This window comes from Neodiprion lecontei, chromosome 2 (assembly GCF_021901455.1).
Source record: "Neodiprion lecontei isolate iyNeoLeco1 chromosome 2, iyNeoLeco1.1, whole genome shotgun sequence".
In the NCBI taxonomy this organism is placed as follows: domain Eukaryota; kingdom Metazoa; phylum Arthropoda; class Insecta; order Hymenoptera; family Diprionidae; genus Neodiprion; species Neodiprion lecontei.
In genome coordinates, this window is record NC_060261.1 from 15687982 (window position 1) to 15712076 (window position 24095).

The following is a 24095-nucleotide window of genomic DNA, read 5'->3' on the forward strand; positions in this document are numbered from 1 at the left end:
TTGCGCCATGTTACAGTGGGGTGAACGCTCGCATGATTGATAAAGGAAAAGTCGTTTTACTCAGGTGATTCGGCGTACGATTAGATTGACGGCTGGTCAAAATCATCGCCAAGAATGGACTTAATTATTATAGTAACTCAAAATGCAAACATAAAGAACATCTACTTTGGACTATTGCCCCTAGAAAACGGAGTCCGGTCAATCACCTTAATCTTGGCCGTCATTTTCTGACGAACTGAAATCGCGAGACGTTTTAAGCATATGTAAGTAAGTAGAAACTTTAACGTTAACCTTTGCTACACTCACCTGGGATGTCACCCCTGCATTGAAACTGTTTCTACATGAGTACTTTTTCGTGTGCTGCTCCAATGAAAATAGATAATACGTTTTGGAATTCCTCATTTTGAAAGGTTCATCATTTTCCTCAGATTTCTCATTTTGAAAGGTTTGAAAAACATTGTCAATATTCTATGGAACAGCTATTGATGTAGAAACAATTTCAACTGGGGTAGAATCCACCCCGCATGTATCGTATCGAATTATTTTGAGGTGTGTACCGCAAATTAGCATATTTCGTTATTATTTTAATTTGATAGGATCCTTTTCCGACTATTAAAAGAAAGTCGTTTATCTTTTACCGACGAATAGTTGGTAATATATTACAAGTTAATATAAGAATATGTTTATCATATAAAATCAACGTTTTTAAATACTTATATGTGTTTAAAACTTTGCACAATTTCGGTTCGTCAGAAAATGGTGGCCAAGATGGAGGCGATTGTCTGGAATCTGTTTTGTAGGAAATCTACTTTGGATTATTCAACCGCTTGTAACATCCTCATCGCGTCTTGCAGAAGACCTTATGCCTTCAGCCGTTGGCTATATCGTGCTATTTATTTCACTATCCAAGTCTCTGGACACGTCCAATACTACGTACTTGAGATTATACAAGACACGTACCTGTCTGACTGAACAATTTAACGTACGATCATTCGGAAGACTTATAATATACAACGAGGGCCAAGCACAGTTCAGTTTGTTTCTCGATATTCACTGTGCAAGAAGTGGACTGTGTGTGAATCCGATTGATGTGATTAACTGAACCTAGTCCATTCGGAGTTCTGAATTTCGTGTGCTGCTTACGTCAATATGACGGTTGGAAATGAAGGACATCCTACAGATGAATCATCCGGTTTCAAACCCAGGGATTTCACAGTGTTTTGGAAATGTCCTGATACTGGTCAGTAATCTGTAGAATGTATTTTGCATGATTCATAAAATGGGCTACCTACGATATCGATCGCATGTTGTCATTTATACCGATCAACATATATGGTGATACAGGAAAAATGTTGGTTTCGGTCGAAAATGACTTTTTCTAATTTCAACGGATCTTCATGCTTCCGGATATCTTGTATCCGAAAAACAGGTTTTCAGAAAAAAGCTGGCTTGTTTGTCTGTCCCGTCAAACTGTAGCTATGATTTCGGAAACGGATGGATGCAAAAATATGACAGTTATATGACTTCACAATCAAATGTTGAGCATGAAAAATTGCCATGTCCAGTTTTTTTTGACCGTATGCTTGAATCGAAAAAAAATCATAAAACTCTGAGAACTCTGACACAGTTTATAAGACATATAATGAAAATTTTATACGAATCGTTATGAAACGAGTAAAATAATGCAATAAGAAACAATTTCCTGAAAAATAAAAGAACCATTTAACGAATAAAAGAGAATTTTGACGATAAAAGATTTTTATCGTATCTGATGGTATTTCTAGTAACTGAATTGTTTTGTATTATAGTGCTGAGAAGTGGTGCAAAAAGTTCTATTTTCACGGCTTCTTTGAACATCGATTCTAAAAAAGTATCCTGATTTTGACAGCTGAAGTTCTTTGACACGTTTTCGAGACCATACTTATTTTGAAGAATCAAATAAACGACTATAAAAAACATAAAAATTGAAAATTTTACAAAGAAAAAAACAAGTAAATTCATTCGGAGGAAAGTAGAAGGCGTTATACCTTGTGTGAATAATAATGCAGGGAAATAGTTTCTCCGTATTGAGGGCTTGCATCACCGTCAATTGTGTGGTAAATTAATCGGGTTTACGTGATGACTTAATTCTCGGATATGTTTGGCACGAACAGCGTGACGTGGCTTTGAGAAAATGCGAACCCTGTCATTGATAATAGGAGTTATTTTTCTACTTTTTTGTCAAGTAGGTTTCTTTCTGGTAGCTATTGGGATCTTGTGTGGAGTATGGATGTCAATGAAAATGCAAGAATGGCTTCAAAAGCAACTGAAACTACTTAAATTGGGGTTGAAATTACGCGGACCACCAGCTCTACCGTTTATTGGGAACGCGCTTCAATTTGCGTGCAGCCCCGAAGGTAAGACTTGCACAGAAAGTGTTGAATAATTAGTAATTCTGCACGCGTGCCTGATTGGCAAGGCCTTCCGTGAAGAATCACACTACAGTGAGTCATTCGATGTCAAGGTTTTTTGCTAAATGTTTTATTGACCAACAGTTTGGAGGTTCTTCTCTTTTTTACTTGGATAGCAATTTGCGCGGAATACTCTGATTAAAACGCGAATTTGATTAGACTTTTCGCATTTTTAGAAATACTGGATCGGATCGTCGACCTGTGCAAGCACTACGATTCGCCGTTCCGATTTTGGCTTGGACCGAAACTTTTTGTCATTCTCACAAAGCCCTGTGACATAGAAGCAAGTGATCTCGGTTCTTTCTGAGTTTGGTACTGAGAAATACAACACAATAACACCGATATCTAATTTCAGGTGATACTTGGCAGTCCTAAAGCAGCGTACAAAGGTCTAGTTTACCGTTTTTTTCAGCCCTTTATTGGGCGTGGGCTTATATCAGGTTCAGGTAACACTCTAAATTAGCACAGCTAACTTCAATCACCTTCATTTGCTAATTGACAAGTCTTTGAAGGACCAACGCAGAGGACACATCGCAAATTAATCATGCCGATGTTGAATGCAAAGGTGTTGGACGAGTACGTGGAATACTTTGTTCATCACAGTGAATACTGTGTCAATCGTCTGGAGGAGCTTGTTGACACTGAAGAGTTCGACATTTATCCTTTCTTGGAACACTGCACAATCGACATTATACTAGGTGAGTTTCAGAGCACAAGAATACGTCTCACCCATTCTTTTATTCCTACAAAGTTATCTTCAATGCGCAGATACCATCATGGGAGCTTCTGGAACGTCGCAACAAGGAGGATATCAGCAGTTGGCCGAAGCGTCTAGAAAGTAACTGACTTTTTATTGTATGGATATGATCGAAAAATTAACAGTTTCGATGCTTGACTTTCGTAGCAAACAATTTTTCATAAGTTGGAAAATTATCTAGTCCATCGGACATAATGGTTTGCTCTTCATGAGCGAAAATTGAACTCCATTACCAACTTGGGGCTGTGTGAAGCTCATTGCATGACGAACCAACCATGTTTTATCGCTGATTTTTCAACAGGATTTACGATTTGGTATACCCACGAATGACGAAGCTGTGGTTGCACCCAGATTGGATCTACGGTTGGACTGACTATGGCGAGCAAACTGTTACAGCAGCTGAAATAGTTCATAGTTTCACGGAGAGCGTGAGTAGCTAAATGAAATTGCTTGAAATTTCTTGTATCTCTCCGAGTTGACAAACGAACGTCACAATTTTTAGCTCATCGTTCGCAAGCGGAAGGAACACCACGCCTTGGAAAGAGGCTCTGTTTTAGCGAGTCGACCCCGCTTGATGCTCCTCGAACAACTCATCGCCCACGTGGAGAAAACCAGCGTCATGAATGACGAAAAGCTCAGAGATGAGATATACACCGTTTTTCTTGCCGTAATTAAACGTTCACTCACTTTTGACGGAAAGTCGGTATGAAATTAGGTTGAATATGGACTAACCGAGTGTAAAATACTTGTTTCAGGCACAAGACACATCAGCTGTTATCAGTTCTTTCGTGTTCCTGATGCTAGGGATGCATCAGAGTATTCAGGTGCCTAATTCACTACCATAAACCATATTACCCAGTCACAATGAATAAAAATTTCCATTTATTTATCTTCGCATTTTTCTACGTAGGACAAGGTGCGAACAGAGTTGCATGAGGTCCTGGGCGAGGGCAGTGTGACGGCGGAAAACATCCACGACTTGAAGTATGTCGAGATGGTCGTCAAGGAGACACTCCGCTTATTCCCCATAGCACCGTTGATGGTGCGGGAATTGAAGGGTGATGTAGATCTTCGTGAGTTATTATCAATTTTTGAGGAATGTCGATTTCTTGAAGTTTGGCGTAAATTGCATTCAAGTCCCTAACATTTTGTTGGCAGTTCTGGAACACGCAGTCTCATATGTTCAGTTTCCAAAAAGGTTTCAATCTCCCGTGCTTTCAGAGTGCGAACATTTCTTTTTTCCAGAGACAATGACATTGCTGGAAGGATGTTCAGTCATCATGGTACCGTACATGACGCATCGTGATCCGAACCACTGGGCGAATCCGGATGAATTTGATCCAGACAGATTCGCATCAGAAAACTCGGTGGGCAGGCACTCCTGTGCTTATGTACCGTTTAGCGGTGGTCTGAGAGGATGCATTGGTAAGGTAATTATCGCATGCGTTCAAATTAGGGAAACTGATGGCTGACATTTTTTTCAGGTCAAAAATACGCCATAATGTGTTTGAAGACACTTGTGGCCAATGTTGTTAGGAGATTCCGATTGAGTTGCAGAAAATCTTTGCACGAGCTCAGGTTGAAGACAGACATCTCCATTCGTTCCATTGACGGTTATAAAGTATCCATCACTCATGCGTAAGGTCGTCGATTCTTCGAGTCGTTTGCCAGAGATAAACGAATCGCCACAGACTCGAGGCTCTTTGGAAAGATGCTCGATGACGAGCACAGCATTCCATTTTCCTAAGTCTCGAGAAAAATGATCCCTGTCATTAAAAAATTCGTTATTCTTCATAATTACATCGTGCATGCATATTTGATATGACAACTAATGTAGACGAATGTAAATTGTCATATTCTTGATGTATTATATGCATACAAGAATATGTTAACGTAGCTTGAATTATTAATAGACGAAAAGATAAGTATGAATATAGCTACAATTTGCCGTACGTGCTATAAAGTTTAGAATAAAAATTTCATATTCAAATCTGCCAAAATTATAGTATTCCGCTGAATTGTTATGTATGCAAAATGACATCCATGATTAATAAACAAATAAGAATCAAAATTAACGGCATTAAAATTCAAATTCGTAACCCATTATCTTGTCTTAGCACTTTGATTGGATAATTGTCACGTGTAAATGATCAAGATTCTTTTCTACACTCAGTTTATCGGGTATTCAACGCTAAACTCGATGCAGATCTATTGTGCAATTCGTGATGGATGTCGGCTATGATTAATGTGTTCCACACTAAAAACATTAATTATTTACGGACACGGATTTGATCAAGTGTCAGTAATAAGTCGGCTGTAATGAGTGGGGGTAGAAAATCAGAAAAACCGAAAATCAGCATGGCCAGACTTCCGAATACAAAAGTATCGAAAATTCACAACATAGAGAGAACAAAGTGTGAAATCTCATTAAGTCAGAAATGATACAGATAGATTATAAAAGTAGCGAAATTTGAAGTTATGCAATTTAGAATACACAACTGGTGAAAATTCCGAAAGGCTATTTGCAGAATGAGGCAAATGCTATCGCTCACAAACTCAAATAACATACCTTCAGATGGATAATAATGTAGAATTTTGGTTCGTTAGAATACGTAAATGCGAAAGATGAAGAATCAGAACGGCTAGAATTTCGGTAGGTAATCTCATAGAAGGGTCAGAATATAGAATTGAAGTATATCAGAATCGTCAGAATGAAGAATCGCAATATATCAGAAGAATTAATAACTTAAACCAAGGAATATAATTTTGTGACATGGGGAGTTATGTTTCATCTTTTAATGAGATAAAAATATTGCAACTAAAAACATGCGACCGATGCCCCTGTTTGGAACTCGAGATTCGCGATTTTTTTACGTGCGATTTCCTTGAAATCTTGCAATCGTGGGTCTTTGGGATCGCTGATTACAAATCTGAGTTTAAAATTCTGGAATTTGAAAAGCTGAACTGAATACCAGCTCAAACACGTATTATTCAGCTTTTTTCCCACGACATGAGCAGTGGTTCCACTCATAACGCACACTAATCCTGCCTGATATAACGATTTGAAAAACTCAAAGTTGTCCATTTGCTTAGTGTTCACTTTTCTTTGTTGAGTATTCGGTAAAGAATTTGATGTGTAAGCCAAAACATTTTGCAGTTTGAAATAAATTAGTTCGTTAGGCTCGAAATGTGAAATTCTGACGCTAACTGCTCGATACGTTTACTTTCGGAATACTGATCTTTCTAAATTGTACGATTTTAAGTAATGACCCTTCTACATTATGGATGTCTGTTTTCTACAATTTCCAGACGATGAGTTCAAATTTTAATTTTTATATTATTCGGACGTTTGCCAATTTGTACCATTCTACATATTTGTTTTCTAGAATATTGACTGTATATATTATCGGATTTTGCATGTTGGAATTCTTAAAATAACGTTTTCCGAAGTAATTGGTTTGGAAAGCAGAACCCTGTACCAAATACATTTTTAGTAAACTGTAGCTTATTTTTGGCACCATTCGGGGCTTAAAATTTAAGATAATATCTATTCTCTAATAGTTGTTATTCGAGTTTAATAAATTCGAAATTCTTGCTAGTCTGATTTTCTACCTACCTCCGTGCAATGACATATTGGTCTATGAATCAATGAAACTTCAGTCAATCATCATACAATATCAACTTTCGTTCTTGGTATGAAACACATTTATAAAACTTGCAACACAAGGCACTATTTACATAAGGGGTATTACACGCGAAACGGAACGGATTTTATTCGATGGTCAGCGAATTTGAAGTGCGGCCAAAATCTTGTGGTAGAAGGAGAAGTAGAAGATATTTACACTTAGCCGCAGTGATTCTGAGATAGCTAATTTTTTCGACGAGTCGGTTACGTTGGTAATGAAGAATCAGCTCACCGAATCGATTTTTTTTCTTCCTTCAAGAAAAGTGATTGATATGAAGAATCAAAAAAATCCCAATTGTCATATTTAAGAGTACCACTTTGTACTAAAATTACACGAACATTGGAAATGGTGAACGTCTGACGGCAGCGGAAACCGCATGAAATTGCCGATGCAGCCAATATACACTGCAATTAAATGGAAACAAGCTGAAGCATGAGAAAAACTAAGAACTGTCATTTGCAGGGTGGCCACAAATTTTTCCTGACATTTTCCCAGTCCTGATAAGTTACTGAAACCTAAATCGTTCAGTTTATTAACTCTACATTTGGTTTAAATTCAATTCGAATTGAAAAAAAAATATATGTAATGCACAGCAAAGTCAGTTTAAGCAATTTTTTTTTCTTCATGTAAAAAAGTAAATTTGTCACCTCGAAAAATCATTTCTAAGTCCCATGAAAGAAAACTGATATTTTCCGTTTTTCCCTTGACCAAAATAAAAATTCCCTGAGATTTTCAGGTTTTTCAGGTGTGTGGCCACCACGATTTGTAATAACCGAATTTCTATGTCGATGAAAGCGTTTGACTAAAGTATGAACTGTACATAAATCCAGAGCAAATATTACAAGGTTCAATTTCGGTAATAGAAACGTATATTTAATTCATTACACAATCGTTGAGTATTTTTCAAAAAGTTATCTAGCATTTTATTTCATTCAGAGGTGTTACATTCTGCAATCATAAGATAGGAAATTTTTCGTACGTAAATGTTATAAAGTTCGTTGAAGATTTTACGAAAATTATTATTACATTATTTCTCTACACCAGAGGTATAGAGTGCTTATAAGAAGACTTCTCAAGTAAAAAAAGCGTTTTTAGTCTCTTAATTCCGTAGTTCAGGTGTTCAATATTCGAGACACCGTTCTATAATTCTCACATCCGATATATCATACAGTACTACAAAGTATACAAGAGTAAAATAACTCACAACAAAAAATCCGGGAAACAAAATCGTACACGAGTACACGTATATGTGTACGGTAAATTCTCATAACGTTAAAAATTTTACGACGGAACAAATAGAGTGGCTTTTAAGGTTGAATTTAAAATTTGTAAAATTTAGTGGACATATCCATATAATTATATGTCGACATTATATGTTATTCACATGTAAATTTCTTTCCCGGACAGACAATACGATAATGTAATAGCAATTAAGTTAGAACTACACATAAATTAAGCTTACGGGATAATATTAAAAAAATGTACACAGTAGACGGTTCAGAAATCTTATTGTAATAATGTACATCGTGAAGAGATATTGACTCCCGTTGTCGTTAGATAATGGCACAGATGCTCACGAAGTAATTAAAAGTTAGACTTTTCTCTCGGGTATTGAAGTGAAATATATTACATTGAGTGAGAAACCCAAGAGAAAAGGAAGTAAAAATTAAAGTATCGGAATAACAGTTTTGGATGTCTGTTACAATTTCAATTGATCGACTTATTCCGGCCCCGTAATCCGAACATGCACCACAATATCAAAGTGTTTTATTGGCAGGGTACGTCTTGCCCTGAAAATGTCTTCGACGCGTTAGTGTCCATAGAATGAACAACTGAGAATTGTTACATGAGATCAGGAGGCGGCCTTTGAAAAGCAATGCTAGCTACGGAAATGCTGCACAAGCAGGCTGTGATGACTCCCAAAGCAATGTAGACGCATGTGATCAGCCAGAAGGCGAATAAATAGAGCGTTTTGTTGCAGTACTTCCCCCTGGATGGATCGTAATTGGGCTCAAACGCCTTGTAAACCCACATGGAACCTGACGAAATTAAATATTACATTGTTAGATTTAACACGAGGAAAACAGAGTCACATCTCCTCGATTTAAAGAGTCGTGAACCACCATCATCATGGGGCAAGTTCGACAAACGAGCAATTCAACTTTATGGGAATAACATAATCCCATAGCGACGTAAATTTGAGAAGCTTGAAATATTCCAGAACCATATTTGTAGCAATGTGACTTTGCAAAGTTTGAAATATTTCAGAAAACATTTTAGCAGCTTAACTTTTGCAGCAGATTTGAAACATTTTGGGCACATTGCGATGTTTTCACAATATTGCAAACACGGATTAAACCAAACTTTGAAATATTATCGCAATATTTCTGTAATAGTTTCTGGTGTATACGGAAACCAGCAAAATAAAAATTTTTTTTGTTCAATATAAGAATACATTTAAAAAATAATCGGCGATGGAATTTTTTCATGCGCATCATTTGAACGAGAAATTCTATGAATTATAAATTTTTGCATCGCGCCGCTTCCGAAATCATCGCGGAAGTTTTGCAGACAGATCGACATTTCTCCGTAAAACGGTTCTTTAAATACTAGAAGTACGAAAAGGTAGATGCATTGAAATTAGAAAAAAGTAATTTTCAGCCGAAACTAATATTATTCCCGTAAAAAAATGTCGTATTCGATATCAAAAAGAATTAATTATCTCGAAATTGATTCTGACAAGATAGCGCATAAAGTACCTAATCCATGATTTTCTAGGATTCCTTGAATTGTGAGACGTTGTCATTTAGTTTAATAGTTTAATTTACGGACTATCGACGTAATCTCGGTCTACCATTAAATATACATAAAATTTTAGTAAAAAACGCGGGCTATAAGATTGATATCTTATTCCTTCTTTTCCATTTTTCGAAAATATCATAATTAATTAAAAAACGAAGTAGACGTAGAATTTCTGTGGTAGTTTTTTATTTAAAAAAAATGTGAACTTTATCCCGATCTCTCGGAATATTTTTAGATTTTTAGCGACGGGTATATTAGAAATTCGGCAGATTGCTGCAATATCCATGGAATCTGACGTAATAAAACCGTACGATATTCTTGAATCAAAAACGAAAAAAAGAGAGTTGCACTTTTCCAAAATGGAAAGCCATTAATTGCCAAACGAGCAACTCCAAAAATTAACATAAACGGGTCTGGGAATGTTCTGAACACCGCCGACTGTTATTGCGTAAAAAACTGTAACATTAATGGTTCGACTGACTTCTACTCACCGATGATGAACCAGCCGAGCATGAAGCAGTTTATCAAGGTTTGCGTGGAGGATTGTCTCACTCTCTCTTCGTCCCGTTCCTCCTGCCGTTCGCGAACTCTGACCGAAAGGTGCAGTAGCTGTTTAAAAACCCCAATACCACCCCCAACTAATAGATAAACTGGAATGTATTCTCCCTGCGGACAATCGTACAAATAAAGTCCACCGATCACCATCATGCAAATTGGAATCACTATTGTCACACCTAAGATGATCGTGCACCCAACTGGAAAGGAGAGAGTTTCGAATTAACTGATTGTTTAATTAATGAAGTTGTAGCCGTGCCATTTATTCTAGATACGGATCATTCGGTGAAAGTTATAAAAAAAATTGTAGTTCGTTGAAGTTTGGCAAGCTTACTTAAATCGAGTAAACCTAGAAAAGAAAATGTTATCAATTTTTATTAATATCGATCCAGCAAACCCGTTAATTCAAATCACAATTTCAGTTCAATAAAAGAGTCAAGAGTAAAAGGCCCGTGCATTAGCATTTAAATTAACTCTCTAAAACATCTTGATATATCGTGAAGGTCGCCCTGTGTCCTACTTTTAACGTACGTAAAATATAAACTTACAATTAGACCTTGAACTTAATTCCCACTACACAAATGCAACGTTCGGGTGAAACTTGTATTCGTTGCTTTATTATATTGTTTTTTACGTACATGTGTACACAGATATTTCCAAATGAAACAATGTGTACATTGTAAAACTAGACATTGGGTCGACATGAGATAAAAAAAAAGGTATGAAAAAAACAAAACAATTACTCGATTGCGAAATGCGGAGGCTGACGTTGTTTAATGCGTATTTTAAAACCTAGTCACATATTGCAACTGGCCAAGTGCTCGAGCGAATATATAATAAGCATGGGAAGCACTCGAACAACGCTACTGGTAGATAGCGATGAACAAATCATTGTTATTATTAGGCTGTGAAACTGATAACTAATGATGACTAAGAATATTCTTGTGCAGACGGTCAAAATGTGTACGGAGCTATGATAAAAATAAGTAGGAATATCGAATTGCAGACTCACTTGTGCCGAGAAGGAGAACGATGATATTTTTTAAAAAGTCAAAAACACCCTTGGAAGCCTTGTGGGCCTCCCGCATTCGGCCAAATAAAGAATCGTAGGATGGCGGCGGGGCTAAAATACATAGAATATGATGAGTAACAGAAAATCTACGGTGTATAAGCACTGCGGGACTTTTTAACAATCACAAGAATTCTTATTACACTAGGCGAAATGAATGCTGTTCGACTATTGATAAAATAACATTGTATCTTTTGCATTCGCTTTCATTTTTGCGGTATACGTAAGGTTGGCAGTGCGGTACAAAGTTTTCTTGTCACTACTCGGTTCCTGATTTTTGAAATTATCATTAACACCATCGATCTATATTCTAATCATTGAATTATCATGCAATTACTATCATTACCATTTGGGTCTATCGCTTCTTCGTAAGAAGGCGGCGCTCCTCGATCACTAGCTAATACGGACGGGTGGCCAATTGGCAGGTTTATATTGTGGTAGGACGGCGGAGGGTTGCAGTTAATTGGAATTATCTGAGGTGTTGTTCCTGGATTTACGCCTCCGGTTACCCCCAGGGTGTTACCCTGGGTGACCTGGCTTAGCGGCATTTCTTCCTGAGCTTGCGGTTCGCGCTTCCAATCCATATACTTGGCATTCAAGGTCAGGGTCACGTCAACTCTTACCTCCTGTTGACAGAAGATTATCCACCGTCGATTCTTTTCTCATTTGACATGCACTGAAATTTATCATTTTCACAATTTTTCCCATAGTACAGTAGAATCCTTTTCTCTTGGCCAATCGGTGAAACAATTATTTTCAAATCTAATTAGAAATATTATATACGTGTGCGGTCACGATGTAGAAACTTATTCGTATAGACTTGAGAGACAAGAATTTTGACGAGGTACTATAGTCCAAAAATATGATTAAATGTTAGGAATAAATTGGATCGATCTGATTGAGAAGTTGGGCTAGGAAAAAGGAACCTTTTAGAAAAACACCAGCAGTTTCATTTGCCCCAACATAGTGAACACGAATGGAACAATATTGCTATTAGGTGATAGAAATGATTTTGACAAAATTGAATGAGCACAAGATAGGATGTAATTAAAAAATGATTTTATAATTAGAAGCTTCAACAAGATGATTAAATTCTAGTGTTTTTATGGAAATTCTAGAGATCTCTGAAAAAAGAGTTGCAAATATCTATCTTCAGAGTCGATCAGAATAGATTTGTGTAAGTACAGTGCAACAGATGATCTCCAACAATTACATTTGCGCGTTATAGATGTACTATAACATCAGATTTGTGGAAAGTTTTTCTGACAATTGTCAGGGTTCTAGTCAGTGAAGAAAATAAGCTAAGAAATATTGTAATCTGATCAAAAATACCTGAGTTTAATTTTGTACATTCCAATTATAAAATGGAATTGAAATTGATCATATCTCACAATTAGCCTGTGTCATTCGATTTTGCTCAAATTCATTTTCATTACATAGTGGAGATGTCGTTTTATTCATGTATATCATTATAAGCGCAAATAACACTACTGGAGATTTCTGAAACGGTATTTTTTGTCCTCTCTCTACTTTTGATTCAGCCACTGCATTCATTCATTATCGAAGGCCACGTAGACGCTGAATGAATAGCACTAGCTCTTGCTTTGAGCTTATTAAGCATTCCCCCTCGGGGAGAATATTTACAGTTTACCAATTTTATTTCACTTTCTAATTTAATAGTGAAACCGGTATTTATTCCGATCATTAACCGGTAAGGTTTAATCATTTAAATGGCATCAGGGTAAAACCTGTGAATTTCAAACAAGATCAAAAATTTATCTCTGTACTTAAATTTTTATCAAGTATTTTTCCATTGTTCATAAAATTCTTTGTTTGTACTTGCATTTTTCCATTTTTGTCGCACACTTTGATTTTCTAATAGCGTTCCATGCTATAAAACCTATATGAATTTGATTGAATCTAACGTGCCTTGTATAATAGTTTGGTTCTGTAGTTTCTTACATGCTTTCGTCAAGCATCTAGTTGGGTGTAACAGAATTGAAAATCTGTTGCGCTGACATCGAGCTTAAAGAAATGCAACAAATTTCAGTATATTGAGGTTCAATATGGACAAATTGAAGGTCTTTCAGCTTTTACTGCGTGACGAATGCGATGCAAAATAGTTTGTATTATGCGAATAGCCTTTATTTTGTCAACTATTCCATTTAGTTGTTATCATATTTATGTCCTAGTATTTCGAATACGAAAGGCTATTACAAAAAATATCTATTATCTGTTTATATACCATCCACTGACGCGTAGCTATTTTTGAAAATGGAACGATTTTGCCGTTAATTAACGCAATTCAAAAGGTGCTGAAGAGTTCGTCGGCTAACGGTTCAATGATTGCGACCGAGTTCGAAAAGCCGGTTTAGTAAACAATTACTTACCAGCCGATAGAGTGACCACCGTCAGATCCGTCACACCCGCGCGGCTATTTCCAGCATAAGTTTCACATTTCTCGCTCCTTCTGCGTAATTCCAGTTCGTTCGGCTATCGTTGAAATCCGATGGCCCTGAACTAGGTCACAATTAAAGTGGAGTAACGCCGGAAAAATACTTCCAGAACTGCTAATACAACACTCCAATCTACCGTAAGTACGTTTATCCGTTAAACGGTCACATCGCCTCGGCCAGCATCGTCGCCATGACACACCATGTGCATTGCACGATAGTTGTCATTTGATACGCGCATGCGCAATACGTTCAGCTGATCGTGAGCTGCGCCGTTGCTGCCTTCGAACAACTATCAAGCATTATACATTCAATTTTCGTAGCTTTCGGTCGGTCTTCGCTGTTCGTCGGTCAACGGTCGTGTTAGCTGTCGTTGACTGATTTTAAATCGCTACTGGCTTCACTCTGTCCGCAATTCGAGAATGTCGTATTTTTATCCAATTTCTCATATCTAACCCTCTATTGTCACTCATCTGGGGAATTCCGCGGTTGTTACATCGGGTGAAATTTATTCACATGATAAAACTTAAACGGCTGTTGGCACGAAAACTGTGGATTAGATTTCGGCGGAAAATTCTGGAATATACTTTCAACGTTGTGGAATAAGTGGCTAATCGTTACTTAGAAGGAAACGTAATCTCACGATGTCCTGAAAAATCGTTAAGCACTTAATTTGTAAAAATACCTTTCCACCTGAAAAATCATACCTTTTATAATTTTCAATATTCTTTTCATAATGTTCATGCACAATACTCATGATTTATGGCACTTTAAGAGAAAACATATATTCGGATACTGCGTTATTTTGAGGCATAGAAATATGGTTATTTGTAGTGAAATACGTTGCAGCAAGTTATTGGATTATTCCGATTACGTATAAGTTCTCACATAAAAGATTGTTTTACTGTGGGCAGTTACTTACTGAAATTCTGTCTCAAGGTTAGACTATGGGTCAATTTGACCATAGATGATAACGAGCATTAACCTGTTGGTGAACCCAAAATCGATATTAATTAATTATTATTAATTTTAGAAGGAAATAACGGAGCAGTCGCACATTGAGTATACAATTTATCACATATTCACAATAACATAGTCATAGGCTACGACGGTTTGTCTGATAACATAAATAGAACATACTGAAATTTTAATCAAAATCCTAGGTATCCATATTTTATTTTGAATTGTTTCAAAACAAATAATAATCTCGCCGAGTTGATTGATTCCAATCCATGGTGCCTCATTTTATTCACAAGACTACTTTTTACAAATTCACGAAAGCAGATGCTCTCCTTTTGCTCTTTTTCATTAGTAATTCAATATTGCCGTTCATTAATCGTAATCGATAGCGGTGCAATTCCATAGAATTAAATTTTCAATGGTACCAATATGATAATTAGAAAGTGTTCAAACGGAATTGTAGAGACTAATCGTCTAGGTAAAATGAGCCATCTTAGATCAAAATCAAACGAATCCACCAAATTTTTTGTCATCTCGGAGCGATTTAAAATGAAACATTGCACTCCAAGCTTTGTTCGTTGCTTCAGATTTTCTTATTTTGGTATTTTTCGAAAAAACATGTTAAATTACGAATATATTCGTGTACATAAAATTTCTCAATGAACGCATTGATTTTTGGCTTTTCAACTCTTTAATTAAGTTGAAGTTATAGACAGCAGAATTGCGATCGATTTGAAATTTATTTGGCAAGTAATTGAATTAGTTTCTCATTATCGTTACATAACTTGAAATTATACAATGTGTTTTCATTGAACGAATTTCGCAATTCAAGTTATTTCAACTGATAAACCTACCAGAAACAAAATGCATATAAGAAATTTTTTCATTCAATTGTATCACCATCTTACATGATATAGTACGTATAGTTGAATCACTTTCTTTTACGAACACGCGAGTCGCCTGTTCACTAGCAAGAGTAGCACATGAATGTATACCAGTTGCATATCCTTAAGGCACTGGCACATGGATCTGGTCCTAAAAACGCGTCGATTTGTAACATTTTTTTTGACACGGGTACTAAGCGGACAAGGTCAGATCCTTACATACAGTTAGAACAAGGTTTTATGAAGTTTCAGTTTTTTTCCTATTTAAAAATATTAAGTGAATACCGACTTATTGTTATTACAAAGCAGATATTCAACCGCAGTGGAGTCTAACGGCGTGGACCGGTGGAGCCGTTACAGTGATCTGAAATAAAGAAACCAGAAATGTACTTTTAGAAAAGCAATAAAACTATAGAATGACCAATACAGCTTCCGATTCTGATTGGTGTTCAATAACGCTAGTGTTCTCTCGGATGGTGTTCAAACCGTCTTTTACTCATCATCAATTCATATACAACAAATAGATCTAAAATAATTTCACTGACTACTGTACCTTTATGACATCGGTAATGATTATTAAGTGCGCAAAACAGTGATCAATTTCAAATAATATTAGTCGATACCAAGTCCCAGCTCAAAGATTATTTTTCTATTTTACAATAATTTCTCGAAATATACTTACGCGGTGAATATATGAAAGTGATACTTATAATTAGTGGTAAAAGTGTACTTTCTCGAATACTTTATCTCGAATATTTATGAGTATAGAAAATATATATGTAATCAGCAAAACTTCATGAGCTCATTAAATTGAAACAATATTTGAATTTTCAATGGCTAATTTTAGTGTGCGTTTCAGAAGCTAGAGTTGTCACACGAACTTCTCAAACAAATTGATCAGTTTAGGGTTCAGTAAAAACTTGCAATAAATAAGAAGAGATTTTCGATGTCTAGTTCGGTTGCAAATGAAGAATGAAGATTGGGGTGATTCTCAAATGAAGGGGAATTCATGTCATTTTGATTCATTATAGGTATTGTCCCGGACACTACCGGGACACGACAGCCAATGACGCCTCCGTTCCGGCGTCAGGCCACCAAGGACCTCTTACGTCACCGACTCAACGGGTTCATAGTATAGAGAGCCGTGGTTACATTCACAGATATCTTTCAATCTTATCCAAATACTCTTTTATTCTGAAGTTCATAATTCTTTATTATACACGTGTCACACACAGTTGTCATAACACACCGCAATGTACCGAAATGCCTTGATTCGTGATTAAGGAGCCACAAATTCGAAATGTAGCGCACGTACACTTGGGGACAATGAATCTGAGACAGTTATTTTTTTACACCAGACAGTTATGTTGGCAACACAGAGAAACCTACAGCGCCATAGTGGGCCGAGCGCGAAACAAAGTAAGGTTAGATTCGAAGGTCATGGGTTATGTTATGTTTATCGAGATTGAGTTTGTTTCGTGCTCGGCCGACTATGGCGCTGTAGGTTTCTCTGTGTTGCCAACATAACTGCATGGTGTAAAAAATTAGCCGTCTCAGGTTCATTGTCCCCTAGTGTACATACTGTGCCCCACGTCGGAGTCCCAACGCGGTCACATGGACATTTTTAAGTCCACGGCGCCGCCACTAACTTATCAATCGTGGGGTCAGGGGCTCCGGCACACGGTACCTATATACACCCCCCTCAAGCCGAAAAACTTCTTTATATTTAGCTACGGGAGTGGTTAAGGCTTTCTTTCAATGATGACAACAATTTGGAACAATGGTCGATTCGATATATGCAATCTGCTCGTGATCTGACGCCGGGATCCCTACGCGGTCACTGGCGGTCACATCAACACCTTGATGTCCACGCCGCAGAGAAACAGGCGCCTCCAATTTGCATCCGCGTATACTCGTATTCAACTTCAAAATTGACGGACTCCCCCCTCGTATGTTGCTGTTGCTTGGAACCCGAAATCTACTTAACTATCTCGAACACTTCTAAGTCTTCACCATGTCTAGAGCTCGACTGAGAAATCTGAAACCCAGCGCTCTACTTTCAGCTGGTTTCGTTTCTGTCCGATTGTAGCGCTCGACTTCAGTGGCTAATCCAAGAAACTTTTGATTGATGATACAGGGTCCGTTACTCTTACATATTTCCTACATAATTTAACTCAAAACTCTATAGTCTATAGGTACCACAACAAAAACATTTTTATTTTCTGATTTTGACCAAACACGTCCTCCTCGATATTAACATGAAAGTGAACATAAATTTTTATACTTTCCTTGTCCCTAATAAGGGTGTACTTTAATTAGTTGGTGACAAATATATCATTGAGAAATCTATAGAGACTTGCAAAGTTATCGTGCATAGAAATGAAATATTCCTCTTTTCGCATTTGGGCTTTGAAATCGTCGTAGACAGAGATGTTTTATTACTTTTTCGTTTTTTTTCTACTTTTTTCTAATCCTCATTCGTTTCTGACTGGTTCGATATGATACTTTTTGTATTCTATCATTAAAAAGAGTCGTTTTTTAAACCATTGAGAAACTATCTATACAGATACAGATTGGAGAATTGCAAAATGATTATGTTTCAGCTTTCATGAAATGTTTTTTCGCATCAAAGAGAGCGAAGAAACAGCAGCGAAGAATTTACTAAGGATTACAAGGAAGGCATTTGAAATGGCGTAGGACCAACAATTCCGAAAATACGAAGAGTAAACGGGAAACTTCATTTATTGATTGATTTTGATACAGGTTACGTGGAATGGGAGAGAAAAAAGTCGTTATATAAACCGAATCGATTTAGTTGGATGAAAAATTGTTGCTTCAATCATTATTTTGTGAAAATGAATAAACGGTACTTAATATAATAAATTCTGTCAGGTTAAATCAACCAAACGAGATATTAGAAATAGGCGGTTGATTTGATTGAAAATTTGATAGGTCCAAACAATATTTAGCTATGTCAACTCAATAATCCGGATAAAGAAGGGGTTACCTGAGATTGAATGCAAGCAATCGCTTCAACTAAATATTTTTTTGTCAACGAAGAATTCAGTAGTTCGTGGAATCAAATTTGATCCACTTGAATCAACACCTACACGTAATTTAGTAAACAAATTGAATTCATCAAACTAAGTAACTTTTATTCTTTCCATTCAAATTATGCGTAGTTGAATAAGTATGGTCGAGTGAACTAAATGTGCCTTTTGTCAGGAACTTTTGATGATTGAAAGAAAAAAATTAGGTTTCTTCGACCAAAAAATCTACATTTTGTAGGTACCACTTGTTTCGTTGATCGAAGGCAGCGAATACAATTCGACTAACTGCAAATACTTTTGTTGATTCAAATATCGACACAACAACAAAATTGTTTTCATACAAATAGTCCAATGAATCTGCCTACATTAATCTACAATCACGAATAGGCAAATAAATTTGACTACTTTTGAATTTTTGCTGGTCAACAAAAAAACCACAAAACTCCAACGCGTAAGTCGCTGAGACAAATATATCTCGTCATCCAAGTGAGCAAAAGTTAACCCAAAGTTCATACGATAAATAGAATCATAGATATTTTCGAGCGGCCCCCGGTTCGAATCCCGGAAAATATCACGCGGCGTCGAATCGGAAACTAAAAATGTGTTTTTACTCCGACTTGCGAATAATTATGAGTTTTTTGCATTACTAAAGAATCTACCAACTGCCATAATTAGGCTAAGAATTTCAATTTTATTTTTGATCAGAATCATTTCAAATGATTGAAGCACTAAACTGTACTGAATGTTCAGTTGCTTGAATATAGTTATGATTTTTCAAACTAAATATTCAGTTCCGTTAACCGAGATTTTCTTAAACCAACAGGACATTATGTTGCATTGATGAAACATTTCTTGGATCAAAAAGTAGGATATTCAGATTAACAAAATTATGTTTATATTAACTCGATAATACAGGTGGTTCAACTTGATATTTCGTTGACTGTACATCCTCGTATTTATGTTGAATAATAATTTAGTCAGTAGAAGTTTTTTTCAGTTAGTTCGTGCAACTTATAAATCGTTCTAATAATCAAATATTTGTTTCGTCGCCCGTGAACGCCAAATTTAGTTGATGGAAACAATTTTTCTTTTTTTATTCAACTACTTTTTTCTCTCAGTGTTAACCATACAATATCAAACATATCGTATCCTGTGGAGATACATTGCAATTGTGTGCTGGACAGAACTCAAACTATACTTACAAACTGCAAAAACAACTATCGCATGCAATATATTTCGCTTTCTGCAGCTTAAAGTAATAAATATTGCATTTCAGTTTTCTTATATTATTCTTGTCTTTCACTATGATGCTATTTGGTAATTTGTTGAATTACTATACAATGACACCCGAGGACTTGTGCTAGAATGAAGGCATATTAAATAAACTGTGAATGTATTGAAATAAAAATTTTGAAGCTTTGAATTGGTCATTTTTCTACCCCTTGAAATTGATGTTTTTTGGCAGTAACTTTTGATCCGCTGTTCTTAAACTACTCAAACTGCAACTAATCGATTCCTCTCACAAAATTACGTTGATATAGTGAATCAAAAAATTTAATCCAGAATTTTTTAAAATCATCAAAATTTTCTCCAAATATCCAAAGAGGTTAATGTATACGAATAGGAAACAATTCGAGTTTTCAGTTGTCAACAATAATTTGTCATCGAGAAGGAGCTTTTCAGTGTCAGGAAGTAGTTTGAAATTTTAAACCTCTCTGAAACTAAAAATAAAACGGATTATAAACCATTACGTTCTTAGGCCTCTTTGTTGGTACGAAAGAGTAAATGGTTCAATTATTATTTCAATTTCAATTTCCGAATAAAAACTCCTTATGTAGAACTCCAAAATTTATTGAAGCCTGTAAATGTGTTCTAACATGTACTAAAGGCTGCATCGGTTCTCACGTTTCCTGAATTCCCACGTTGCTGTGACTGATTATCGCGTTTGCACCGTATCAAAATGAATGATCAACGATTAATTGTGTACAATATTATTTGCATGCAGCATGACATCCTGAATCGTTATGCAGGGACGAAAAAGCTAGACTTATTCCACAGTTTTCAGCAGTTTTCAACAGTTTGGATTATGGGAAGAAATTGCGTGTAGATGTCAAGAATTCAGGAGAAGCGAAGAATAAAAGATAAAGAATAATTATCGAAAAAAAGTTTCGAAAATGCGTTCTTCATTAGTCTTGAGAAAATACAATCCGTTCATGAAAATAGAACGGTTGTTCGAGTTAAGCTATGCATTCATTGGTTTTATAAATTTGCGTGCATCCCTGGAAATTAATTGTTACGTTATCCGAAAGTGATATCAAACGCGTGAATCTCTGTCATCCAGTGGTATAAATACATCACAGTTTTGAGCTGTTTTTTATAGATACGTTGCTTTCTCTCACGATGTTGGTTTCTGGCATCCTGCTTCTCGTTGCCTTCTACGGCTCGACTCCAGGTGAAGCTGGTGACGTGAGTAATCGAATCCAAGATTAGTTTTCTCCGAATAATTCATTTTAAGCCTGAAAATTGAATTTGATAGCAAAAACAGTGTCGAGATTGACAAGATGGGGATTCTGCTCATGCAGTCAGTCGGATAGAATTTCGCTCGAATAATTTCGTAATTCACGTGAAATATTTATAATCATAATTATTCACTCTTCCAGCCGACGCTGCGCGTGAATCTACTGACTGTAGATGTCGTCCAAAGCAAATCCGAATTCATAGACACGTGGGCGGCGACTTTGACCAAAACGAAGCCAGTGAATAAACTTGGGCTAGTAGCTCCGATCTCGAAAACCTTCCCCGAAGACATGATGGTGAGTATTTTACTGGTTTTGCAGTTCCGAAAATGGGCCGAGTACGAAAATATGACGGACAGATTTATCAAAACTCTCGATATTCAAATCCAGAAATAGAATTCTTGGTGGACATTTTTTTTAACTACGTTTTAACACTTATCTACAACACTCACGTCAGACGGAAAATTTATGAACTTTGATGACATAAGGTTGTATTTTGACCATTTTCACGTCATTTGACTAATTTTGGAGCTTCGGTAGATGATTATACCGGGACAATCTCTTGAAACTTGAAAATCAACTGAGCATGCGCGTTTTATCGGCTGTTCGTGCAGGCTGGCCATCCCGAGTTTCAGCTGTCAAGTTGTTTCTGCCGGCGACGTAGTTGATACGAATTTTCGAGGTTAGAATCTCAAATAATTGAGGTAGTGACTCGGAAAGGTTTGTGAAGCATTTGTTATTGAGTCGGAAAGTTGATTCGTCAAAGAACGGTCGGAATTTAATGCTTATGCTCTTTGAAAATTCAAACGTACACATTTTGTGTACGTTGGCCCTCTGCATCGCAGTTAAAAATATCGCTGCGGGAAGATTGCGCCGACCAATGAGATTGAATTATTTGGCGCATGCGCAGCTGATTTTCAAGTTACAAGAGATTGTCCCGGTATAGAATGTATTGATATTTTTAGAGTTGCGATTATGAAATCAAAGTTCTAAGGTATTACTTTTTACATTTTTCAGTTATCTGCGGATATTAGTTTGGACGGTACTTCTGTAATGGCTATTGACACCAGTTTGTGTGAATCGATTAAGGATGAAGTTATCGCCAAGGGTTTTTTGGCTGCCGGAAACCCTTTTCCCGCCAATTGCCCATTCATAAAGGTGAGAACGATTTAACCCACACGTCGCGAAATATCGTATAAGCATTCCAGCAGAGTAATTTTGCAAGGCTGAAATATTCCAGGCAAATCGTAGCGCTTTAGTTTTGTGAGGTTTAAAGTATCTCAGAATCGATCCAGCAATGTGACTTCACAAAAAAATTCGAAATATTTCAGACAGATTGCGCAATAATCTAGAAATATTGCATCAACGTGGCTTTGCAAGCTTACAAATATTTCGAACACATTGCACGGTGTTCTAGTAATTTTGCATTCTGCAGCAACATCCGATTTCCACACTATCTCAAATCTTGCAATATTGCCAAAACACCGAAATGTTGGAAGATTGAAATTCTGCTGTAATATTTCCGCCACATTGGAGCTGCAATAGCAAACAATACAAACGTTCTAACAATGTTTTTACAATATTACGTGCTGTGTGGGATAAATGCACGATAAAAATCTCGATTATCGATTTGATTTTTTATTTCAAGGGTAATCATCGAATAGTCGACTACGTCGTTGACACCGATAGATTACCGACAGTTCCAGATGGAAAGCTGGAATGTAATGTTACTTTACACATGCCCGATAAGGATCCCTTTATATCGATCATCATCACCGGGATAATAAGTCACGAAGTACCCGGCATGGGATAAAGCCGAAAAACTCACCTTTTCTAACGATGTGATGATCATGAATGACCTAAGATTTAACCCATGGACCATGACTTTTAGTGTAAATAATTATCCTAACTTGTAGAAATGTAGTATAAAAAGTGAAATTGTGCTATACATGGTATACTATTTAATCGGCAATTTCGCATGTATTATGCAGCCACTCGGCAGAGTCTCGGCCAAGTTCATTAAAAAAAAAAACGGAGTTACTTACACTTGGCGGGCCATTTTAGAAATATATTTTTAGAGACAAATGAAATTTTATCATTATTATATCATGTATGCATCATGCCTTGACTAGCTCTACCTATAGAGCCTCTTTGTACCATTATATGTAGACTATCTTTATAACGGGGCAATTAATTTATCGTGTTACAGCCTAGCAGTTCACAAACAAACGCACATATGTAAGAAATGCATACGCAAATATAAATGAATTCTGTTAGCTGAATTTTAGAAAATAAAATGGTATTCTTCGAACTTTTGTCTTACAAAAAGGATTGTTGTGGATCGCCTATGCTACACGAAAGAGAATATCGTGTATTAAAGTATCTTCGACAGTATGCAAAACATTGACATTCCAGCGCGAATCTTACGTTTTGTACACATGTAATAATTACTTCCAATAATTTTCTGTAAGTACTCGTTTGTCATAAAGAAGATCAAACCTGAAGAATAAATTTTTTCCGATCAACGTGCACTGTGATTAATTATTCGTTTTATAAATAGGCCCGCCAAGTACAACTGACTCCGAATTTTTCATTTCGTCCACAATTCTTTATTTTTGCTGAGAAGTTACGTACTTGGCAGTAACGATTTTGGTTTCAATAATTTTTGTAGGTCAGGGTATTCTTGCTGGTATTTATTTGAATATACATTGTCATCTTGGTGGTTCCTGAATTGCAAAATCAATTTTTGTTGGTAATTTCAACTTTGATGTACTCGTGTTTTGCACCTGCAGTCTTTTTGAGGATACATACCATCGCGGATCTAATGGTACAAGGACGTTTGCGCCAAAAAAGCAAATGTGGTAGTAGAAGAGTGTATAAATTTTTTTTTCCACAGCATTCGCTGCATAAGCA

The 24095-nt window shown here is 36.4% G+C and overlaps 3 protein-coding genes and 1 long non-coding RNA gene across 8 annotated transcripts; 3 read left to right on the top strand and 1 right to left on the bottom strand.

Moving 5' to 3' along the window:
* The first annotated feature begins 810 nt into the window (after positions 1-810).
* On the top strand, positions 811-8536 carry LOC107223330 (cytochrome P450 4C1-like). Its single transcript, XM_015662980.2, has 12 exons — positions 811-1240; positions 2229-2396; positions 2627-2733; positions 2806-2896; positions 2963-3148; positions 3219-3288; positions 3509-3635; positions 3710-3874; positions 3963-4031; positions 4118-4280; positions 4453-4632; positions 4692-8536. The coding sequence occupies exons 1-12, from the start codon at positions 1150-1152 to the stop codon at positions 4847-4849; spliced, it is 1575 nt and encodes a 524-aa protein (XP_015518466.2). The 5' UTR covers positions 811-1149; the 3' UTR covers positions 4850-8536.
* LOC107223328 lies at positions 7791-13848 on the bottom strand. Of its 5 annotated transcripts, none has more exons than XM_046732003.1 (7): positions 13710-13848; positions 13249-13344; positions 11666-11945; positions 11263-11373; positions 10585-10599; positions 10187-10450; positions 7791-8932 (listed from the first exon to the last, which is right to left on the bottom strand). In XM_046732003.1, exons 3-7 carry the CDS (start codon positions 11901-11903, stop codon positions 8736-8738), a joined length of 825 nt encoding a protein of 274 aa, XP_046587959.1. In that variant the 5' UTR covers positions 11904-11945; positions 13249-13344; positions 13710-13848; the 3' UTR covers positions 7791-8735. The 5 variants fall into 5 exon arrangements, with proteins under 5 accessions (XP_046587959.1, XP_046587958.1, XP_046587956.1 ...); XM_046732002.1 differs by having other exon boundaries at positions 13163-13344; XM_046732000.1 differs by lacking the exon at positions 13249-13344 and having other exon boundaries at positions 13710-13839.
* Positions 13839-23493, top strand: LOC107223329. Its single transcript, XM_015662979.2, has 5 exons — positions 13839-13912; positions 21027-21132; positions 21327-21479; positions 22200-22340; positions 22831-23493. Exons 2-5 carry the CDS (start codon positions 21067-21069, stop codon positions 22993-22995), a joined length of 525 nt encoding a protein of 174 aa, XP_015518465.2. The 5' UTR covers positions 13839-13912; positions 21027-21066; the 3' UTR covers positions 22996-23493.
* On the top strand, positions 17473-19524 carry LOC124293041. Its single transcript, XR_006902934.1, has 2 exons — positions 17473-17754; positions 18220-19524. It is a non-coding gene; the product is annotated as an uncharacterized LOC124293041 (long non-coding RNA).
* Positions 23494-24095: the final 602 nt, after the last annotated feature.